This window comes from Podarcis melisellensis (genome assembly GCF_964234715.1).
Source record: "Podarcis melisellensis genome assembly, chromosome: 14".
Classification (NCBI taxonomy): Eukaryota; Metazoa; Chordata; class Lepidosauria; order Squamata; family Lacertidae; genus Podarcis; species Podarcis melisellensis.
The window spans coordinates 8,776,341-8,797,904 of NC_138546.1; the positions used below are offsets into that span (position 1 = coordinate 8,776,341).

Genomic DNA, 21,564 nt, shown 5'->3' on the forward strand with positions numbered 1-21,564 from the left:
TCCTTTGACTTGCTGGTGCCTGTCTTATTTTACTCCACGCTGCATTGATCTAACTTACTTGATTCTCTTTTCCTTATTGTAATATGTTCTATGAGCTTCCTATAGTATCGTGGACCATAACAAGAAAGATTTGGTTTGAAGTGAATTCGTTGCACAGGTGTAACATTCAATCCACTCTAATTGCAGAAACCTAAATTTCCAAGGATGGGCTTGAAACCGTCTGCAAAATGCCGACAGGCTGGAGGTGCCTGGAGGCTGCCTTTTTAAAAGAAAATTATTTGTGTATATGCAACTGTTCAGTTAACTAATCCCCAGGATGACTCATGGCAATTCAGAAGGGAGGAAAATTATTAGAAAACTCCACGGATGAGCAACAGACGTCAAACTCCAGGTTCAAAGGCAGCTTCTCTCCAAATACATGTTGCTAAGGGACTAAGAGGAAGGGAGGTCTGTTTCCTTTGGACTCTGCCTGTGGTCTTCCTGGAGGTATCTGACAGGCCATGGTGTGATAGGAGGCCAGACTAGATCCCCTGATCCACTCCTGGTGTTGGACCCCAACTCCCGTGAGCCACATCCAACAGGGTCAAAGGTCAGAGATGATGGGAATACAACCCCATCAGGTTGAAGGCTGGATGGAAGGCTGGTCCCTTGACATGTTGCCGCCTGAGGCAAAGAACAAAATGGCGCCCACCTGCTTCCCCATTCCACATACAGAGACCAACCTAACTGCGGGGTAACTCTCAACACTGAGGTGTTTTAATGAGAATTGAGCGGAGGAATAAACTTGAATAAAACACCTTATTCTTCTGTGTATTAGACGAGGTTTTTTAACTAAAAAATCATGTCAAAAAAACTGGGATCGTCCAAGAATAATAATAAGAAGAGTTTGGATTTGATCTCCCGCTTTATCACTACCCAAAGGACTCTCAAAGTGGCTAACAATCTCCTTTCCCTTCCTCCCCCACAACAAACACTCTGTGGGGTGAGTGGGGCTGAGAGACTTCAGAGAAGTGTGACTAACCCAAGGTCACCCAGCAGCTGCATGTGGAGGAGCAGGGAAGCGAACCCAGTTCACCAGATTACGAGTCCACCGCTCTTAACCACTACACTATACAAAAGAGGGGGGGTCTTATACATGGGGGCATCTTATAGACAGAAAAATACAGTATTGTGGGGGCCCATGTAAGCCCCGCCCCACATAATCAACCACATGATGCAGTGCACACACACCATTTGAATGCCAATGCCCATCAACTTTGTGGGAGTCCGGCCCCCTCAAATATGTTATTATGGGGGCCGAAGCGCCCCATGGTCCCTAGGAGTTGGCTCCTATGGGAGGGAGGGATGTGGTGGGTATACGGAGATTGCTGATTGGCTCCGACTCTCGTCTGTCCCAGCTAGCGTGGGCAATGGCCAGGGGTGATGATGGGAGTTGTAGCTGTTCAGCCGCCTCATTCTCGGCCAATCCCTCTCTCTTTGCCTAGCTCAGTGGTGTAGCATGGGTTGTTAGCACCCGGGGCAAGGCAAGTAATTTGTGCCCCCTAACCCGTGGATTTGCGCCCCCTAACCCTAACCCCCAGATGTTGCGCCCGGTGCAGCCGGGCCCCCCTGCACCCCCCACGCTACGCCACTGGCCTAGCTTTACCTCACAAGGTTCAGGTGTGTTGCAGGAGTGGGGGAAACCTGAGAGACTTGGCAGTTTGAAAACCCTGTGGGTGGCATCACTTTTTCTAGCACAGAGGAGATGACGAGACGTAGCAAAATCTGGATTTTCAGAGACGGAGCCTCTGTCAGCAGTGGAAAGAGGCTTATTTTCCTTCCCCGCTGTCATTGCAGGAAGAGCAAGCGCACTTCTCCCACCAAGCCGGAGATATTAAAAGGTCTTTATGAACCTGTCACAGTTTGTTACCGGGGAGATGCTGCTTTGTGACACAAAGTTCCCTTTGCCTGCTTATCGCTCGGAGGCTCAAGGGGAGAAAATCTCTCGCTACTTCACAGCTCTCTGGAGTGATGGGGGAGAGCACCTGCATTATTGCCCAGGGTGGGGGGCTGCTTTGAATCTCGGAATCACCCTCAACAACATAAAATTTTAAAAAACCTGGAAGACACAAGATCTACCCACCCTGGAAGAATGGCAGATGAAAGTGATAGACTATATGGAACTGGCGGAAATGACTGGCAGAATCCGGGACCAGGGAGAAGAGTTGGTGGAAGAAGACTGGAAGAAATTTAAAGACTATTTGCAGAAACATTGTAAAATTAATGAATGTTAAAATGATGTCGGATTGAAATGAAGCGGTCTTAGCAACAAGGTTAAAAAGAATATGTAAAAATGGATTGATAACGGATGAAAATATAAAGCTATAATATGTTAAGATATAGAATTAAGATAAAAACAAAGAGGGAAAGGATTTGCTGAATTAACCATGCGAACTGGAATACCAAAAAGGGAGATGTGAGGAGGTCAGGGAAACAAGTAAACAAAATATAAGATATGAAAAGATTGATTTGTTTTTAACTGTTTTTTATTTAGTCTTTTTTTATTTTGTATTTTTTCTCTGTATTTTTGTACTTTTTTATTTTTCTTTTTTCTTCTTTTTTATTCTGTAACTTCTTTTTCTTTGTAAAACTTTAATAAATATCTTTTTAAAAAAAAATTTTTTTAAAAACCTGGACAAATTTTGCAGCGGCCTCTGCCTTGAATTTTCTCCTACACAATCTGAGCAGGAGACTCTAAGGGTCTCAGCAGGATCTAGGGGTTCTTAGTGAACCAAAAGCTTAAAACGAGTCAACAATGTGACACAGCAGCAACAAAAGAATGCTGCATCAACAAAAGAAAGGTTGCATCAACAGAAATTTAGGACTCGGCTGCAAATAAAATGTCTTAAGTGTGCTGCAAAGTGCATTATACAAATGTGACACTGGGTGGCGATGGTGAGCTATGGCAAATTCAATATATTTTTCAAAAAGTTCCCCCCCCCAAAAAAAAGCATTTTCACAATTTTTTTTAGTATGTGTCTAGATCCCAGCATAGTGTCCAGATCAAAGGAAGTAATAGTACCACTCTCTTTGGGCTTTCCTGGCATGTCTGCACCTGTTGAACCTCCTCCCTCTCCCCATTAGCTGCAATAAAGAGGCCCCTCCCCAGTGGAGGCCAGTCAATTAGGCCAAATGAGGCACTGCCCCTCCAACCTTGGTCAGCCCTCACCTTCCTGCAGCCTTACTTCCAACCAGTTGAGGGGGTTGCAATGCCTTATTGGATACCGTATTTTTCGTTCTATAAGACGCACCAGACCACAAGACGCACCTAGTTTTCGGAGGAGGAAAACAAGAAAAAAATATTCTGAATCTCAGAAGCCAGAACAGCTGCGCAGTGAAAGCAGCAATCCCTCTTGCTGTTCTGGCTACTGGGATAGCTGTGCAGCCTGCATTCGCTCCATAAGACGCACACACATTTCCCCTTACTTTTTAGGAGGGAAAAAGTGAGTCTTATAGAGCAAAAAATACGGTATATTAATATTGCACAGCTTGAAGCGATTGGATGCTGAAAAACTGACTCCTTTTGGAATGAAACATTGTCCAGACCCACTGGATATCATTCAAAACTTTACTTGCAGAGCTTTCCTCAACACAGAAGAAAAACATAAAAAATACATTCCATAGAATATCTCGTGCAAGTCCAGCACAGGTTCGCCTTCTTCAAAATAAAAGATAATTCCAAACAGACCTATAAGCAAAGGCCCCTCTCCTTATAGCATCCTTTTTCTTCCCTGAAACTGTTTTTTCTCTCTTCAGGAGACTCATTTACACATCCATACTTCTACAGTGCCCAGGGAAAAAGACTGCAGCCACCACCCTTCCAAGATGGCGCATTTGCAATTCAATACCTTTCATGTGATCTAAGGTTAAAGCACCACATCAGAGCTGCCAGACAACAATAACAGCTAATTAATGATGGTTCCACTCCTCAAGGAGCTCAGAGAGCTCTTCTTGCTTCTCTTTAGCTGCAGTGGAATCCTCCCTTTAAACCCTTTCAGCAATACACACAGGCATTCTCCATTTCAGTGTGAATTAAACAATTGTACTTAACATGCCTGCCAGCTTCCTCCTCAATCTCAGTCTTGCCCCTGTAGAACTCAGCAGGGAGACAAAGCCAGAATGAGTTCATTCTGCCTGCTGTGAGCTCTGGCGCCACCTACTGTCGGGTTCCCTGGCTTCTGCCCTACCGGGACCAGCCACCCCTGCCCTTCTCCTATTCACCACCTTTCAAATCCAGCCTCACTCTTTCAAAATGCATTGCAACCCTTTTTAATTTGGACCTGGTTTTCGTACCTTAAAAGGAGGCCAGTTGGAAGGGGGTTGTCAACATCTGTTGCGATTTAGCTCTTTCTGCATTGCCTGTTGCATCGGGGTCTGTTGTTAACCATGAGAGTAAGGTAAAGGACCCCTGGCAGTTAAGTCCAGTCGTGAACAACTCTGGGGTTGCAGAGCTCATCTCGCTTTACAGGTAAAGGGAGCCAGCGTTTGTCCGCTCCGCAGACAGTTTTTCCGGGTCATGTGGCCAGCATGACTAAGCCACTTCTGCCGCAACGGAACACCAAAACCAGAGCAGCGCATGGAAATGCTGTTTACCTTCCTGCTGGAGCGGTATCTTTTTATCTACTTGCACTGGTATGCTTTTGAACTGCTAGGTTGGCAGGAGCAGGGACCGAGCAACGGGAGCTCACGCTGTCGTGGGGATTCGAACTGCCGACCTTCTGATTGGCAAGCCCAAGAGGCTCAGTGGTTTAGACCACAGCGCCACCCACGTCGCCTAACCACCTGAGTAGGTTGTTTTTCCATAATGCAAATTTGCATAGAAACAAACAAACCCTCCTTAAACGTTCAGCTGTGTGGTGATTGGTCATGGGCTGTTTTGGGGGAGAGCGAATAAATCTGCCTTTGTTTATGGATTGTGGGCACAGACTCCTCTCTATTTCCCTCTGGCATCTGTTCCTGGGGGGGATGCAAGCACCAGCCTGCTAATTACACTTGTTAAGTACAATTTTGTCCCTGATTTGTTATTGTGCTGGCCTCTCCTTTATGCAGAAGCAATCAAGGATCTGCATGATGATCATCTTTGGAGCTATGTCGCCCATAATTGGTTTCCTGAAAATATATTAACTTGTTGCCTTTTGATGTGAAAGGAGAAAGGGGGGGGGTATTTATTTCCCTATCTTTAAGGCACTTTATATTTAAAGCTGTATTTAGACAGGTGTTATGTTATGTTATGTTATCATTACAAGCATATATTATATTATGTTATGTTATATTACATTACATTACATTACATTACATTACATTACATTACATTACATTACATTATATTATATTATATTATATTATATTATATTATATTATATTATATTATATTATATTATTATCATATCATATCATATCATATCATATCATATTATATTATATTATATTATAGCCACCTCATGAGAAGAGAAGACTCCCTGGAAAAGGCCCTGATGTTGGGAAAGATGGAAGGCACAAGGAGAAGGGGACAACAGAGGACGAGATGGTTGGATAGTGTTCTCGAAGCTATGAACAAGAGTTTGACCAAACTGTGGGAGGCAGTGGAAGACAGGAGTGCCTGGTGTGCTCTGGTCCATGGGGTCATGAAGAGTCAGACACGACTAAACGACTAAACAACAACTTTTATATTATAATATTATATTATATTATATTATATTATATTATATTATATTATATTATATTATATTATATTATATTATATTATATTATTATATTACAGCCATGGCTTTCCCCAAAGAATCCTGGGAACTGTAGTTTATTAAAAGTGCAAAATTAACATTCCTTATTGGTATTTATTTCTACATAATATATAAATTCCTATATGGCCTCTGTCCTGTATACCTGAAGGAGCGTCTCCACCCCCATCCTTCAGCCTGGACACTGAGGTCCAGCTCCGAGGGCCTTCTGGCGGTTCCCTCACTGCGAGAAGTGAAGTTACAGTTTTATATTCTGATTTTATTCTGTGAATAAAATCCTGTAAAAAAATTAATAAAATGTTTGTACATAAATTCCATAAATAAAATAAAATAAACAAGGCAGAGGGCATAACCAACTGCTGGAGAAACATCTCAAGGATGACGTGACGTGGACTGAGGCATGTTCTTTGATCTCCTTGATCTGGAAATGAAGCCTTATGAGGAAATGTTGAAGGAGCTGGGTAAGTTTGGCTTGGAAAGCAGGAGATATGAGAGACATAGTCAGATATCTGAAGGGCTGCCACGTGGAAGATGGAGCAAGCTTGTTTCCTCCGGCCCTGGAGGGTAGGACTCGAACCCACGGCTTCAAGTTACAAGAAAGAAGATTCCAACAAAACGGCAGGAAGAACTTTCTGGCAGTAAGAGCTGTTTGAGAGGGGAATGGCCTCCCCTGAAAGGCTCTCCCTCCTTAAGAAGAGGTTAGCTATTTGTCATCGATGCTTTAGCTGAGATTCTAGCATTGCCGAGGGGTTGGATTAGATGACCCTCGGGACCCAGCTCTACAGTTCTAAAATTCTATGATGCGTCTTTCACTCTACTTTCATTGGAGCTACAACAGAGAGATGGAGGAGGGCGGTCTGCAACACAGAAGCTGGCTGAGCAATAATGACACACATCCTATGCACAGTTTGCCCGAAGCTCGTTCAAGGCCGATGCGACTCTGGCTCCTTGGGCAGTGAACCATGTTGATCGACTTAGTCAGCGGAGCCTGTGCGGAGAAGGCTAACTGGAGGCTGGCAGTGTGACGACGGCGATGATGTTAAACTTGTTCAGCCGCTGGGAAAGGGAGAGGACTTGCCGACCGACCCAAAGGAGGTGTGCTCAGCTTGGTTCTGCATTTTCCCTTTAAGAATGCAACACACCAACTCTCTCTTCTGTTGCAGAGAAGGTGAAAAGGCCTGGAAATCCGAAAGAAGAGCGCTTACCAAAATATCACTTAATTGAAAGAGTGAGCTGTGTTGTTGCACAGCAATGAAGCCCACGAAAATGAGAAATTAAAAGCTACAAAATCTCATTCATCTGCAGCAATTTGTCAGGCGATCTGCTTTAATCAAAGGTCACATGTCTCAAAGCTTTATAGCAGAGTGGGGACACACACCGGCTGCCTAAGATCCAGGATATGGCCCTCCCAGAATGCCGGGCATCCCATAATAGTGTGGCAGATCTGCAAAAGAGGACAAAATTTGAATGCTCTTTTAAACTGTGAGCTGGGATGGTTATTCCACTAGTTTGAATCAATCCATTTGGAGGTTCTGGTCAGGATAGGGCTTGAGCAACACCCTCAGGTACCCGGTGGCAGATCACAAACACAACACACAATTATACAATTATAACAGTCCTGGTGCCCTATGGTGCTGGAGGAGACTCTTGAGAGTCCCATGGACTACAAGAAGATCCAACCTATTCATTCTGAAGGAAATCAGCCCTGAGTGCTCACTGGAAGGACAGATCCTGAAGCTGAGGCTCCAATACTTTGGCCACCTCATGAGAAGAGAAGACTCCCTGGAAAAGACCCTGATGTTGGGAAAGATGGAGGGCACAAAGAGAAGGGGATGACAGAGGACGAGATGGTTGGACAGTGTTCTCGAAGCTACCAGCAGGAGTTTGACCAAAGTGCGGGAGGCAGTGGAAGACAGAAGTGCCTGCCGTGCTCTGGTCCATGGGGTCACGAAGAGTCGGACACGACGAAATGACTAAACGACTAAACAACAACAATCCTGGAGAATCCTGGGAACTTTGGTTTGTTAAGTGTGCCATGAACTGTGGCTCTGTGAGATCAGCATCCTTAGCAAAATACAGTGGCACCTTGGTTCTCAAACATCTTGGTTCTCAAACGCTGAAAATCTGGAAGTAAGAGTTCTGGTTTTCGAATGTTTTTCAGAAGATGAACATACAATGCGGCTGTCGGCTATTGTTTCCAGGGCGGCTGCACTAATCAGAAGCTGTGCCTTGGTTTTTGAACATTTTGGGAGTAAAGCGGACTTCCGGAATGGATTAAGTTTGACGCTTTTGTTTTTTTGCTATTTATTTTGCATTTTTGTTTTTGAGGCTTTTATGGTTAATTTGTTTTTGTGACTATGTGGAACCCAGTTCAGCTTCTGATTGTGTGACTGCGGAAATGGATAAAAGCCTCCCATCCAAACAATGACCATCATAAGTGCAGGTAAGAAAAAAAATGAATTTTCATTTTTATCATCTACAATACTATCGTATAATTTTATAGTACAGTACATTGATTATTGCTTTCATTTTATAGATCAGTGGTCTCATTAGACAGTAAAATCCATGTTAAATTGCTGCTTTAGGGGTTGTTTTTAAAAGTCTGGAACAGATTAATCTGTTTTGCATTACTTTCTATGGGAAAGCACGCCTTGGCTTTGGAATGGACTTCCGGAACGGATTAAGTTTGAGAACCAAGATACCACTGTATATTGTTTTAATACTATTAAGGCTTAATTGCTTTTTAACTATTATCGTTTATATATTTTATTTAGCTTCCTGTGTCTCGGTTGCTTTAATTTGCGTGAGAAAAGCCGGGATATAAATAATGACAATTAAAAATATCAGGGGAAATCGCTTTACGTGGCTAGCAATACTGCCTGCCAAAAGAATAGAAACAAAACGCGTTGTATTAAGTGAAATTCCCACCGAGACGCTGATTCATTTATTTTTCCTGGGGGCTTTAAAAAGAGTGTTATCCGCCAAACCGATTTGGAAACTTGGAGAACTGGAGGAACCCAAAGAGTATATTTCTGCATCCTTAACGCCCAAGACTCCTGGCTGGGGAGCCGCGGGGGGCGGGGCAGGCAGGCAGGTGGGGGCTGTAAGTGGGCGTGGCCTGCTTCGCCCCCGCCCCTCGGCCGTCAGCTGTTGCTAAGCGGGCCGGAGCTCTGCCCGCGGATTGGCCGCTGCGCCGCGGTATATAAAGCGGGCGCCGGCGCGGGTGGCAGCAGTTCGGGGCGCTCGGCAGCGGCGGCTCCGGGATGGTGGCTGCACCGGCGGGGGGGCTGCAGAGGCAACGCCAGCGAGCGAGGGGCAGCAGCGCCAGGCGGGCGTCGCGGGGCGCCTTCCCGGTGAGCTTCCCCGCCGGGGGGGAGGCGGGTGCTTGCAAGGAATCGCGGCGGGGGGGGGGGGTGGAAGGAAGGCAATGCATGGGTGTTTGCTTGCATGTGTGGGTGCGTGCATGTTTGCATACGGGGGGTGGGAGATAGGGGCCTCGGCGGAAAGCTAGGCCCGCACCCCAGATCCTTTTGCAAAAATAAGAGAGGGGCGCAGTTCAAATGGGAGGGGGCGCGTGGGAAGCCCCCTCTCTCTAGATGAGCCTTGCGGAAAAGTTGCGGAGGGTGCCGAGGGGAAAAGTGCGGCGCCAAGACGCTCCCCACCCCTCGATCCGGCGGGGGCGGTTGCCCGTTTTTCCCCCCCTTCCCCCACCCGCGCCCCTCCTCCGCCACCGCGAACAAAGGAAGAGGCCGGCTCTGCGCACAGCCGAGCTGCTGCGGCTGCAGCCTGGTGGGTGGGGGGAAGGAAAGAGGGGCTGGAGGGGTGGCTGCTGAGGTTGCAAAAGCCGCGCCTGCGTTGCATGCATGCGTAGCAAAGCCGACCCCCCCCCCGAATATATGCATGCAAAGCTCCAGTGCATGGGGCGCGGTTCGGGCAGCCTGGTGTGGAGGGGAAGGGTCCTCGTCTTCTGTGTCCCGTCCCCCCACCCAATTGAGAGGCCTGGTATAGTTGGCTGAGGTTGAATTGCAACCCCCCCCCCTATCCCAGCCCCTCCAGACTTGCGTGGTTCAGGCATCCTTCTCTCTTCTCCCTCCTCGTAAAATCTGTCTTTTAGGCGAAGATTTTGGGGGGGGGGGAGGTCCCTGCCCATGGCTGTGCATGCATGCACGCACACACACACCCCACCACATTCTGCGCCATGTGCCTCCGAGCGCAGAGCCCACCCCCTGCTCACGTCGCCATCCCAGCGCATGCAAAGACATGCGGGGCCAGGGCAGCGCACTCTCTCCTCGCGGCTCTTACTCAGTTGCGTCCTGCTTCCCCAGGGGAAAAAATATACAATTGCGCCCAGAATATTTCCTTTTCCTCCTCCTGCAACAGCTCTGCTCCTATCAACCCCAAACCAGACAGACTCTCTGTTTGGACAGAGATGAGGAACCTGTCAAAGGACAGCCTGCTGTGTCTGTTTACGTTTTGCCCCCCCCAAATGTCACGCACCAAAGGTTCGCATTGCCCCACAGCTGTGGTTGCATTTGTGCAGGGAGTGGAGTGGACAGGAAGGGGGTGTCAGGATGCCTGCAGCAGACAACTGCGGACGCTGGGAGTTGGGGGCAGCTGGTTGTGTTTATTTCTGGCCGAGGGGGCTGTGTGTTGCATTTCCCCGGGGATCTAGAGAATTTGCAGAATCTGAAGGAGGCAGAGGGGAAACTGAACTGAATACCCCAGGGTTTGCTTGCAAGGGGAAAGCGGCTTCCCAGGGGGAGGGGAGAAAGCTTTTGATGCCTCCAGCCAGCGGAACATCATTGGCTGGGGAGAGATGCTCAATTTTGGCAGCCTTGGTTAACTGTCGGTTGGCGAGCATAATGAGCCATTGAGCGCTTGCCCTTTCAGCAGAGGCGGTCTGTGTGTTGCTTGGTGCTACTTGTCGTTGTTAGTGTGTGGGACGCTCTCCTTGGCGTCGATGTACAAATGACCTGTCCCCTTGATTTCCTTCTGGCCAATGGGGTTTGCGTGAATCGTTTATGGTGGCGGCTTTTCGGACGCCGGGGACTGCTTTGCCGCAGAGCTGCCGTGTGGCTCGAGATAGCCAGGTTTCTCCTCCACCATCAAGGGCTTTTGGCACGAATGGGATTATGTAATCCTCTTTGCCCGCAGACTGGAATGGACACTGGATTATAAACACAGCTGGGACCCTTCTGGGAGGAGTTGTGGCTGAGCGGTGGGGCAACTCGTCTGCATGTAGAAGGTCCCACCTTGAGTCTCGGGCGTCTCCAGGCACAGCTGGGGAAGAGTCCCTGCCTGAGAATCCTTGGCCCTGAATATTGGCAGTGCCGCCCAATGCATAGAGCAGCTTTCTGTGCACATGGTGACAGCCAAGCGGAGCTGAGCTGTAGACCAGGAGACTTCTAGAGCAGTCCCTTGAGCTTCTACTGCCTTGGAGGTGAAGTGCTGTGATGTAAAAACAGGGCTTTTTAAGTGAATGTGGGTTTTTTCTGCCCGTAATAGCGGCCCACCCCTCTCTTCCGAGCCAGGGAATTATCGTGGGACTAGATCCATGCTCGTAAGTGATAAAGCAACCTCAAAGGTTCTGTAGTCCAACCCATTTGAGATGCTGAAGATTGGAAGATTGGAAGAAATTCAAAGACTATTTACAGAAATATTGCAAAATCAATGAATGTTAGAACGATGTCGGATAGAAATTAAGTGGTTTCCAGCTGTAATGTTTAAGAGAATATGGAAAAAAGTTTAGAAGTAGGTTAAAGCTTATTGATAAAGATTTGCTGAACTAACAATTTGAATTGGAATACAAAAAAGGGAGGTATGAGGAAGTCTGGGAAATAAATTAAAGGAAAATAAGTTATGGAAAATTTGTGTGCTTTTAATTATTTTCATTTTTTTTGTATTTTTGTTATCTTTTTCTTTTTTCTTTTTGACTTTTATTGTATGAAAATTGAAAACTCTAATAAATATCTTAAAAAAAGAGAGAGAGATGCTGAAGATTCCCACTGCTACAGCATCCCTGATGGGTTGGCATCCAGCGCCGCTGTTTAATTTTCTCGATGAACAAGAGACTGCCGGTTTCTGAGATGGCCTGTTCTGCACTCGAACAGCTCATGGGCTGAAAAATTCCTGCATTGCAGGAGGTTGGACTAGATGAGCCTCATGGGTCCCTTCTAACTCTACAATTCTTCCAGATGCCAAGTCCCCAATCCCCTATTGGTGGCTTTTTTTACTACGATTGTTTAGAGACAGTGCGCCTCCAAATACCAGTTGTCTGGAGGAGAGTTGCAGCACCCCTGTGTTCTTAATCTAGAGGAAAGGTTGCGCAGTGATTTAAACTATGGTTGTTCCGCCACCTGATAGAAGGCTTCGTTGAGATAACCCCCACTTCCGCCCCTCTCACTGTGGACCTAATGGACTGGCCTTCGACTGGGAGTAAGAGCGGCCTGCAGCCTCTTATCTTCTTTCCCATCTCTTTTTCAAAAAACAAAAAAACAAAAACATGCTTGCAGAAGCCTTGTGACTTTGTGTCACCACCGTCTGGGTTGATGACTAGCGCTGTGATTTGTGTGAGTTGTTCTCCTGCCCTGACTTGGTGAGGTTCTGAGAGATTTATGGTCCGTGCCAGGAGAGACTGAGCAGATCCAGCTACCTGGCTTTTACGGGGGGGGGGACAGGGGGAGGGGGCCGCTTTTCCCCTAAGAGAGGCTGATGTTCAAAACATGCTCGGGATAAAGCGCTTCGTCTAGACCCGATACAGGGTTCTTTCCCTCTTCTTTGCAGTGATTTCTTCAGAGGACAGCGAAATCTACTTCGACATTGCAGAGAGATGACTTTGACACTAGCTGCATTCACATGCCGTTTCGTTTCCCCAACTGTTAATTTCGTCATTATATCTGAGTTTCCTTCACACGGCTTTGGAAATATAGTGGAATATGGCACTCATTTCCGTGTCGTTCGCTTATTTTTTTTCCCCTGGAAGCAAGTAACACCGAAATGAGCTCTGTACTTGTGCTATATTTCACTGTATATCCGGAAGTGTTTGGGTTTTTTTCCATCTGTGTTGCCCAAGCTCAGATATAATGCTGCAATTAGCAGGTAGGGAAACATCAGGAAAATAGTGCTAATGGTTGTGTGAATCCAGCCACCATTGTGTCGTGGTTCTTAGTCTCTGGGGAACAGCAGCAGGAGAGATGCTCTAGCACTCAAGCCCTGCTAGTGAGCTTCTTAGTTTCTAATACAGTGGTACCTCGGGTTAAGTACTTAATTCGTTCCGGAGGTCCGTTCTTAACCTGGAACACCACTTTAGCTAATGGGGCCTCCCGCTGCCGCCGCACCGGCAGAGCACGATTTCTGTTCTCATCCTGAAGCAAAGTTCTTAACCTGAAGCACTATTTCTGGGTTAGCGGAGTCTGTAACCTGAAGCGTATGTAACCCGAGGTACCACTGTACTGCTGTGTAAAGGGCTCTTTTCTCTGTCCTGACTCAGCTACCCCAGTTTCCCTGGATGGCTCTGAGTTCTAGTCCTGCACAGGGCGACGACGTCACCTTTTAACCGTGCTCACATTCAAGTTCAGAAACTGCAGTTTGGGTCAGAGAGCCCCCCCCCTCCCAAATGGCTGGCACCCAGCGGCTGTGAAGCGCAACAGCCATTCTGGAAACGTTAAAACGGAGCACCGGGAAATCGAGCTGGCAAGCAGCTAGCGTCGATAATGACAGATCTGATTAAGGGATCCCACATTAAAAGCCTGTCAAAACCACAATGGTCTTAAAAAATGTATAAACCTCTGGCATTTCTATAACTTTAGTCACATTTTTTTCTAGATCAAAAAGCCCAAATGTTGTAAGTCTCATAGGGGACTTGCCAGATTCCCCCCCCCCTTTTTTTTAGATAGGGCTACTATTAATGCCATCTTCAGTGTGGCCATGCCATAGATGTCTCCTAACTTTGGTCTCACTGCTGTGGAATGAAGCCCGGAATGGTTAATCCAGAATGTTTGCTATCCTTTCTCTACCACCTGTTATCTATCACTGCCCTGCCTCCACCACTTGTTGGGATCTCGTTCCAAGCCCCGCACCCCACCCCACCCAGATCCCATCTCTTATTCCATCTAAGCAGCTGAAAACTCCCATCTAAACAACCTTATTTAGCTAGTAAGGACACAATAAGCACCCAGCTGACTCAGGCCAAAGGCAGTGTTAGAAGCCAAATAGCTCCTTAAACCAAGGTTTCCATTGTCCAGTCGCCATTTGGGGGCAGGACAGCTCTAAAGTCTTATTTTTCAAATGATGGACTGTGATTGATTCTCTATCTAGCTTGTTCAAGCTGTTCTAGCTTGTTCAAGAGGACAGACTTGAGCTAGAATGAGAGTGTTGAGAACTTAAAAGAAGAAAAGTCACTTGTCCACATACAGTGGTGCCTTGGTTTAAGAACAGCTTAGTTTATGAACAACTTGGATTAAGAACACTGCAAAGTAGGTGTTTTGGTTGGTGAACGTTGCCTTGGAATAAGAACATGTTTCACTTCCTGTTGAGTGTGTTCCATTTGTAAGTTGAGTCCCCCGCTGCTATGGGAAAGCATGCCTTGGTTTAAGAACGGACATCTGGAACAGATTAAGTTCGTAAACCAAGGTACCGCTGTATATATTGGCCTATTCCTCTTTTTCTTAATGGTGACAAGGACCATTCATAACATAAGAGTATTCTTCACAGCTGTGAGCAGGGCAGGTAGGTGAAGACAAGTGACGGCAATGAACTTAAACGTTCACTGCTCCTGCCCGGGCTGCGTAGAAAAAAAGCATTTTGGTTCCTGAAATTCATTCTGATTGCCCAGATAAAATATAGCTGACAGAATTCTACTGGTTGGGGGATTAGTGCGTGAAAACAGGCCAGATCCAATGATCCCCAGTTGGAGATTTTGGGCACCATCCTGGCACCAATAACTAGGTGCAAAATGTGCCTGGCTACCGTATTTTTTGCTCTATAAGACTCACTTTTTCCCTCCTAAAAAGTAAGGGGAAATGTGTGTGCGTCTTATGGAGCAAATGCAGGCTGCGCAGCTATCCCAGAAGCCAGAACAGCAAGAGGGATTGCTGCTTTCACTGCGTAGCGATCCCTCTTGCTGTTCTGGCTTCTGAGATTCAGAATATTTTTTTTCTTGTTTTCCTCCTCCAAAAACTAGGTGCGTCTTGTGGTCTGGTGCGTCTTATAGAGTGAAAAATACGGTAATTTTGATCACTGGCCAAAGGGGACCTACAGCCCCTCCCCCCCCTCACGTCCCGAGGGGCACCAGGTTGACAAAGTCTGAAATAAGAAGCTCCTTCAAGCAAAGCTGAGATATCGGTGGCTTAAAATACTTTTCAGGGCAGAATTACAGCTTGCAAACACTGCAAGCACATTTTAAAGTTTTTGTGTCTGCACAGCAGTGGCTGGGAATTGCAAATGGGGAGAGCGCCATTGCCCACCGGTCCTGATTTCTGGCTTTCTGCGGGCATCTGGCTGGCCGCTGTGAGGAGACGGTGATGGAGTTGGGTGCTTTGGGCCTCATCCAGCAGCCTCTGCACCCTCGGGCAGTTGCACCCTGCAGGCCAGACTGGTACCATCTCCCCTCGTATGGCAAGAGCAGGCGATGCATTCCGGGGCTCCCTTTCCTTTCTTGGCACGGATGCTGCCAACCGGCAGCGCCTTCTCAGCGCTGTGCGCTTGTGGAGACGCCGAACTCGTTGTGCCAGCTTGGAGGGTTTTGTGTTCTTTGAAGCAGAGGATAACTACTACTACTCTTTCTCCCTGGCTGTGGTGTGAGGAAGAGAACCTTCGAGAGTCCTGTGAGTCAGGATGAGGGAGGAATTGGGCTTGGTTTGCATTTAATGTGCATCTCCCTAATTCATGAGGTCACAGACTTGCTGGATCAGTGACCCACATCCTTTCCAGGATTCTGTTCTCACAGTGGCCAACTAGCTGCCTGCGGGGAGACCAGCTGATACTCAAATGCATTGATCTGCCTGTGGAGCAAAGCCAAGATGGATTCCAGCCTTCTCTCCATGACTTTCTCCCATCCTCTTTTAAAGTCGTTTTAAAGTATTGCAGGGGGTTGGACTAGATGACCCTTGTGGTCCCTTTCCAGCGCTACAATTCTCTGATTTTAAGTGGGTGGCCTTCCCCAAGGGAGTGAATTGCATCGTTTCACTATGTGCTGTGCGAAGAAGGACTTAATCTGTCCTGAATCCATCCAGTTTCCTCTTACTCACTTTCTCAATTTCATGTTTAATTTTATAACTTGAATTTTCTGAAACGGTACGGGAGCCAAAACACCCACCGCCCTTTCCAGATTTGAGCTTCTCAAAGGTTTTGCAATGCAGTTCTCTAGCCAAATAACGTGCAAAGTGCGTATACCCCAGTAACATGTTGCTAAAAAAAATAAATGTATGTGGTAGTGAAAATAAAATGCAGGCGTGAATGCGTAAGAAATTCACACTCAAAACGCTAGTGAATTTTTATAAGAACTTGGTATGTGGCCCTCGGGAGGCTGCCCGGATGGGATGTGGCCCTCGGGTTGAAAAGGGTGTAAGAGAGGCAGGGCGCTTCGGACACAGGCAAATGCATGGATGGAGTTTGGTTTATGCTTCCGGAAACTTGTGGGTCTCCATAGGACGGCCTTGAGCATCTCCACTCCACAGTTTTGACACCTGATGCTCGGAGAGCGTGGAGGATGCTGGCAAGGTTTCAAGCATCCTCTGGTAATTGCTTGGAATAGCTATAAAAAGCAAACCCGAGATCTTGGAGCGACTGACAAAAGACCAGCAGGAACGGGGCTGGGTGGTGAGCTGACAGAGATACTGCGGTTGAGTCAGGATAAGCCCCTCGGGACCCACCTGCACCTTAGCAAATGAATGGGCAGCATCTTTGCTCCACTAAGGTCTACATCTCCTTGTAGAGACTTTTAGGTATAAAGCACATTGATCTGGGTTTAGATGGCTTTCTCTCCCTGAGTAGGGCAGTGATGGACCAAATTCAGGCCCTGCCCCAAAGCCCTCTGCCGAGCTGACAGCACTCTTCCCAGGCCACACCCTTTCTTGGCCACACCCCCTCATCCTCCCTGCTTTGCATCCTTGAGCATTTCTGCCTGACCGGAATTTGTCGTTCAGCTATGATGATGCTTGCCTGAACAGAGGGTACGTTGGACAACAGGGATGCAGGTGGTGCTGTGGTCTAAAACCACTGAGCCTCTTGGGCTTGCTGATCGGAAGGTCGATGGTTCAAATCCCTGCGACGGGGTGAGCTCCCGTTGCTCTGTCCCTGCTCCTGCCAACCTTGCATTTCGAAAGCACACCAGTGCAAGTAGATAAATAGGTACCACTGCGGCGGGAAGGTAAACAGCGTTTCTGTGCGCTCTGGCACTCGTCACGGTCCTCTGTGCACCAGTAGCGGTTTAGTCCTGCTGGCCACATGACCTGGAAAGCTGTCTGTAGACAAACGCCGGCTCCCTTGGCCTGAAAGCGAGATGAGCACCGCAACCCCATAGTCGCCTTTGACTAGACTTAACCATCCAGGGGTCCATTACCTCTTAGGTTGGAAGTCAACTCCCATCATCGCCTGTTCTGTTGGGGACTGACGGGGGTTCCAAAATGTCAGCTGATAAAGCACGAGACTCTTGGGGTTGTGGGTTCAAGCCTCGCATTGGGTAAAAGAGTCCTGCATTGCTGGGGGTTGGACGCAGTGGTAGAAACTAGTCCGCCGAATGCTAGGCTCCAAATAGCTCCTTCGTAGCCCTGCCAGGAGATATCGGGAATTACAGCTGTCACCTTCTGCCACAAAAGCAGCTGCGCTTATCATCAAGCTGCAGCCCTTAGCCCAAGGCCTCCTGGGCCAGGACCCCAATTATAGTGTGTTTTAACACCTCCAACTTAATTAGCGCCTAGCTTATACATCCTGAGTTTCTAGCACTGCTTGGGACCCTCTTGTGTGTAGCAAGTAAGGAATTAATCGGAAAACAAGAATTGAAATCTGTTCTCCTTATATTCCAGGAGCTAAGGAGCAGCTGAACGCCTCTTCCGACTGACCGGCTCCAAACGGATAAACCGGCAGCCTGTGGCCAGTCTTCAACAGGAGGCAGCCATGTCGATCATGGACCACAGCCCGACCACCGGGGTGGTGACGGTCATCGTCATCCTGATTGCTATTGCCGCGCTGGGCGCCCTGATCCTGGGCTGCTGGTGTTACCTGCGCCTGCAGAGGATCAGCCAGTCGGAGGACGAGGAGAGCATCGTGGGCGAGGGAGAGACCAAAGAGCCCTTCCTCCTGGTGCAGTATTCTGCCCGCGGGCCGGGCATGGAGAGGAAAACCAAGCTGACCCCCAACGGCACCGAGGCTCACAGCTAACTGGCTGTCTGGGGAAAGGGGGGGTCCGCGTGGCCGGGTTTGGGCAACCGGTACTGTGAAGCAAACCTCGCCCTCCCGCAATGAGAGGTTTGTCCTGTGGCTGTGTATGCACTGAGGACTGCTTCGTCTCCGCCCCTTGAGCATCGCCTCCTTTTTTGGCACAAGGTCCATTGCCGGCAATGGACAGTTGGGGGACATGGGGGCGGCATCGGGAAAGGGGAATGGCAACACTCGGCCTGTTACTTGAATTATTCCACTGAGCCTCTTCGGAACGGAGCTACTGACATAATGTGAACTTCAACTGTGAACTGGCCGTGTACATAGGCAGCCTCCGCGCGGAACGGGACAGATGCGCTTTTGCCGGGGTGGCAGGGAGAAGAGCAGCACTCCTGGATTCCGGGAAGACGCATGGCCGCCAATGGGATTTCTCCAAAGCCAAACTGGGGGGGGGGGAGGGTTGGGAAGCGGGGAGGGGGCTCTTTTACACTTGCTTCATTTTGGGGGGAGAGGGCGGTGTTGCAGCTGTGTTTTTAGTTTTTTTTAATGCTTCAATTTCCTTCCAAAAAAAAAATATCTATATGCTAGAAAATCAACAATCCATTAAGGCCCAATTTTTCCTTTCCAAGCCTGCTTCCCGCCCCCCAGCCCACCCCACCTTCCGCTCTCGACAGTCTTCCTTGAACGGAAGCTGCTTCATCGCCCCCTTCCTGGCTCCTGGTGGGATCTTGCTAGATGCCATGTTCTTCCCCAGCGCAAATAAGGAAGTGTTGCTCTCTATGGCAGGCAGGATCTATTGCTCAGTTATTTCCTTCAAGGTCTTTTTGGTAGGTGTGATAGGGAGGTGTCTCCTTTAGTTACTAGATGGGGACCTTGAGGGTCGAAGAGGCTGTCCTTTGAATCGCCCGCTTCTCCATTGGTGAGCAACCCTTCCCAGTCATAGTAGCTTGTTGCAGCTGTTGTTGAAGCAGGGAAGTGGATTTTCTCTGGACTTGGGGGGCTGCTCAAAAACTCCTGAAATGCAGGTTGATTGTGGTTTTTTTTTTAAAAAAATGTGTTTTTAAGTAGGGGGCCGAAGCCAAAAGGCACAAGGGAAGAAATGTGCTTTTTGGTGACGCTGTGACCGATCGTAGTGATGTCGAGTGTTCTGCAAGCGTAGTGGCTGTGAGGAAGCTGCCACATCGAACCAAGTCCGAAGCAAGCAGCTAATGACAGCTGTGTTTTCTCCTCCCCACCCCCCCAAAAATATGGGTACATAGTCGGAAGGCTGCTTGTGGGCTTGGAGGTTGGTGGTTGAGCAGGCCTGCTTTGGTAGTAAGCATGTGAGTAAAGAAATGCTTTTCCCGCCCCCTGCTGAGGCTCCCACTTTTAAAAGCTCTTCTCATGTAACTAGTCCCTAATTTATCTCCTGGTGCACTGATGGTTTACATGCACTCCTGGCTGCCAGGACACTTGTAGACAACCTCTTGTTTTATCAAGATCCACATGACTTTTCGCTCAGCTGTATAGAGCTCGGGATCTGTGTATTTTGTAAATAAAATGCTGTTTGCTTTCTTAAAATGACAGGGCTCCTGTAAATAACTTGACAGAGCAGACGTCCCGTCTTTCCTTTGTTCTTGTTTCTTTCATCTTTGCCGGTTTGCATAATACCCCAGTTGTGCTTCTTTGGTAAGGTTTCGTGGTAGAAGACAAGTCTCTTTCTCCCCCTCCTTTATTTTATTTTTTCAAGCAAGACGGGAGCAGGGCGGAACATTTCCCTGTAAACTATCCGGCATTTTTCTTCAAAAGCTCATTAAGTAATAATTAAAATATGCGTGCCAACTGCAAATACATCATCAGGCGAGGGTGGCACTTTCAAAGTGCTTAGTTAGCTTTTGTTTGCTAAACAGCAGTAAAATAAAAGTTGCTATATTAGATAGCTCCCCTCGAGTTTTGGACTTTGGCTCCAACCATCCCAGCCCCAATGGTCAGTCGGCTGGGACGAAGGGAGCTGGAGTCTAGCCACACATTAAGGGCACCATGTTGGCTACTGTTGTTCGAGGGCACCAGAAACTTCTCTGAATTCTCAAAATGCAAATGACTGTAAATTTAGAGTAATTTGCACAGAAAAATTGAACTGATTTATTTTTCTGGGAAAGCCCCCCTCATCACCAGTGAGGCTCTTTGCAAAATTGGGTCACCCCCTACTTTTCGGAAACTTCCCCTCTCAAGCCATTTTGCTGTACCTCGAATCGCCTAGCCAGGCCGAAAGAGGAACAGAGAGGGGCATGGCCCGTTAACCTCGCTCTTGCCAGGGCCCTGCTGTTCCCCTGCCTGTAGTTCTCTTGGAAGCTGAGGAGGGCCGGCAATATGGCACAACGCCCAAGGTGGCAGACGAAGGCTGCTGCCCTATGGGGTTAGGAGGAGCCATTGCTGAGAACCCAGCACAGAGCTCTTCCCCACCGTCCTATGGACCCGGGACCGATTGGCAGCTCTGTTTACGTGCTGGGAAACTTGTGTGTGTCGTAGACAGCAGAAGGCAGGTCCCCGAGAGGAGTGGCAGCTGGCATTCCACACTTGATAGCAGAGGGAGATTTGCAGGCCTCTTGTTAACCTCCCTGCTTACCTTCCTTGGAAACGAAGGTGACTTGTCGCTCACCAGGGAGGAAAACGCAAGGCTGGAGCAGGCTGCAGTAGGGGAGCCAGCCGCAAAGGCCTGTTGGGGTGCTCACTACAGAGTCTTTTGGCTACTGCTGCACCCAAATAATTGTGCTATCAGCTTCCTGCAAATAGTGCCACCCTTTTCCCCATGGGGCCCCTGATTTCTGGTCTACAGAGAGACTGGCAGCAGCTTTCCTCCCTTATCAGCCCTTCCTGGAGCCTCCCAGGCTGCCATCTTGTGTTATATAGTCCTCTATTCCTTTGGTCCAGTTGATTCCACCTGTTTTTGTTCCCCTTCTAGAATTTGTTGCCAGCTGTGTTGCTTAGCGGTAGGAAGGGGCTGCTGCAGGCATGTCGGGGAGAAGGAGAATAGGCAAGCAAGGGTGGGGGGCGGCGCTTCCTGGACCAGCTCCTCTGATTTTAGGCAACAGGTGCTTGGGCAGCCCAGGGTGTGATCAAAAGTGGCTCAAGCAGAGGCCAACAGTCTCATTTTCAGCAGGCCTGCACTATTCCCTCATTCATAGGACTCTTTTAGCTGCTTCTCGCCTGGGACAAGCTAACCGAGAGAGTAGTAGTGGACGCTCAGGTTGTGAACGTGATCCGTGCGGGATGCACATTCGCAACTCGCAGCGGCACGTCTGTGCACGCACAGGTTGCGATTCGGCGCTTCTGCGCATGCACAACCGCCGAAACCCGGAAGTAACCCATTCTGGTACTTCCGGGTTTCGGTGGGTCTGTAACCCGGAAAAACGCAACCTGAAGCGTCTGTAAC

At 48.2% G+C, this 21,564-nt stretch overlaps 1 protein-coding gene and 1 long non-coding RNA gene across 3 annotated transcripts in view; both read left to right on the plus strand.

Annotated features, from left to right (window-relative positions):
* The window catches only part of LOC309357295, a 104,521-nt gene that overhangs the window by 80,184 nt on the left and 2,773 nt on the right, over positions 1-21,564 (plus strand). The window lies entirely within an intron of this gene.
* SNN (stannin) lies at positions 9,002-19,193 on the plus strand. The gene is made up of 2 exons (XM_081889440.1): positions 9,002-9,130; positions 17,801-19,193. The coding sequence occupies exon 2, from the start codon at positions 17,892-17,894 to the stop codon at positions 18,153-18,155; it is 264 nt and encodes an 87-aa protein (XP_081745566.1). The 5' UTR covers positions 9,002-9,130; positions 17,801-17,891; the 3' UTR covers positions 18,156-19,193.

Coding starts and splice junctions, on each gene's coding strand:
- SNN (XM_081889440.1), top strand. CDS start 17,892: ATGTCGATCATGGACCACAGCCCGACCACCGGGGTGGTGACGGTCATC.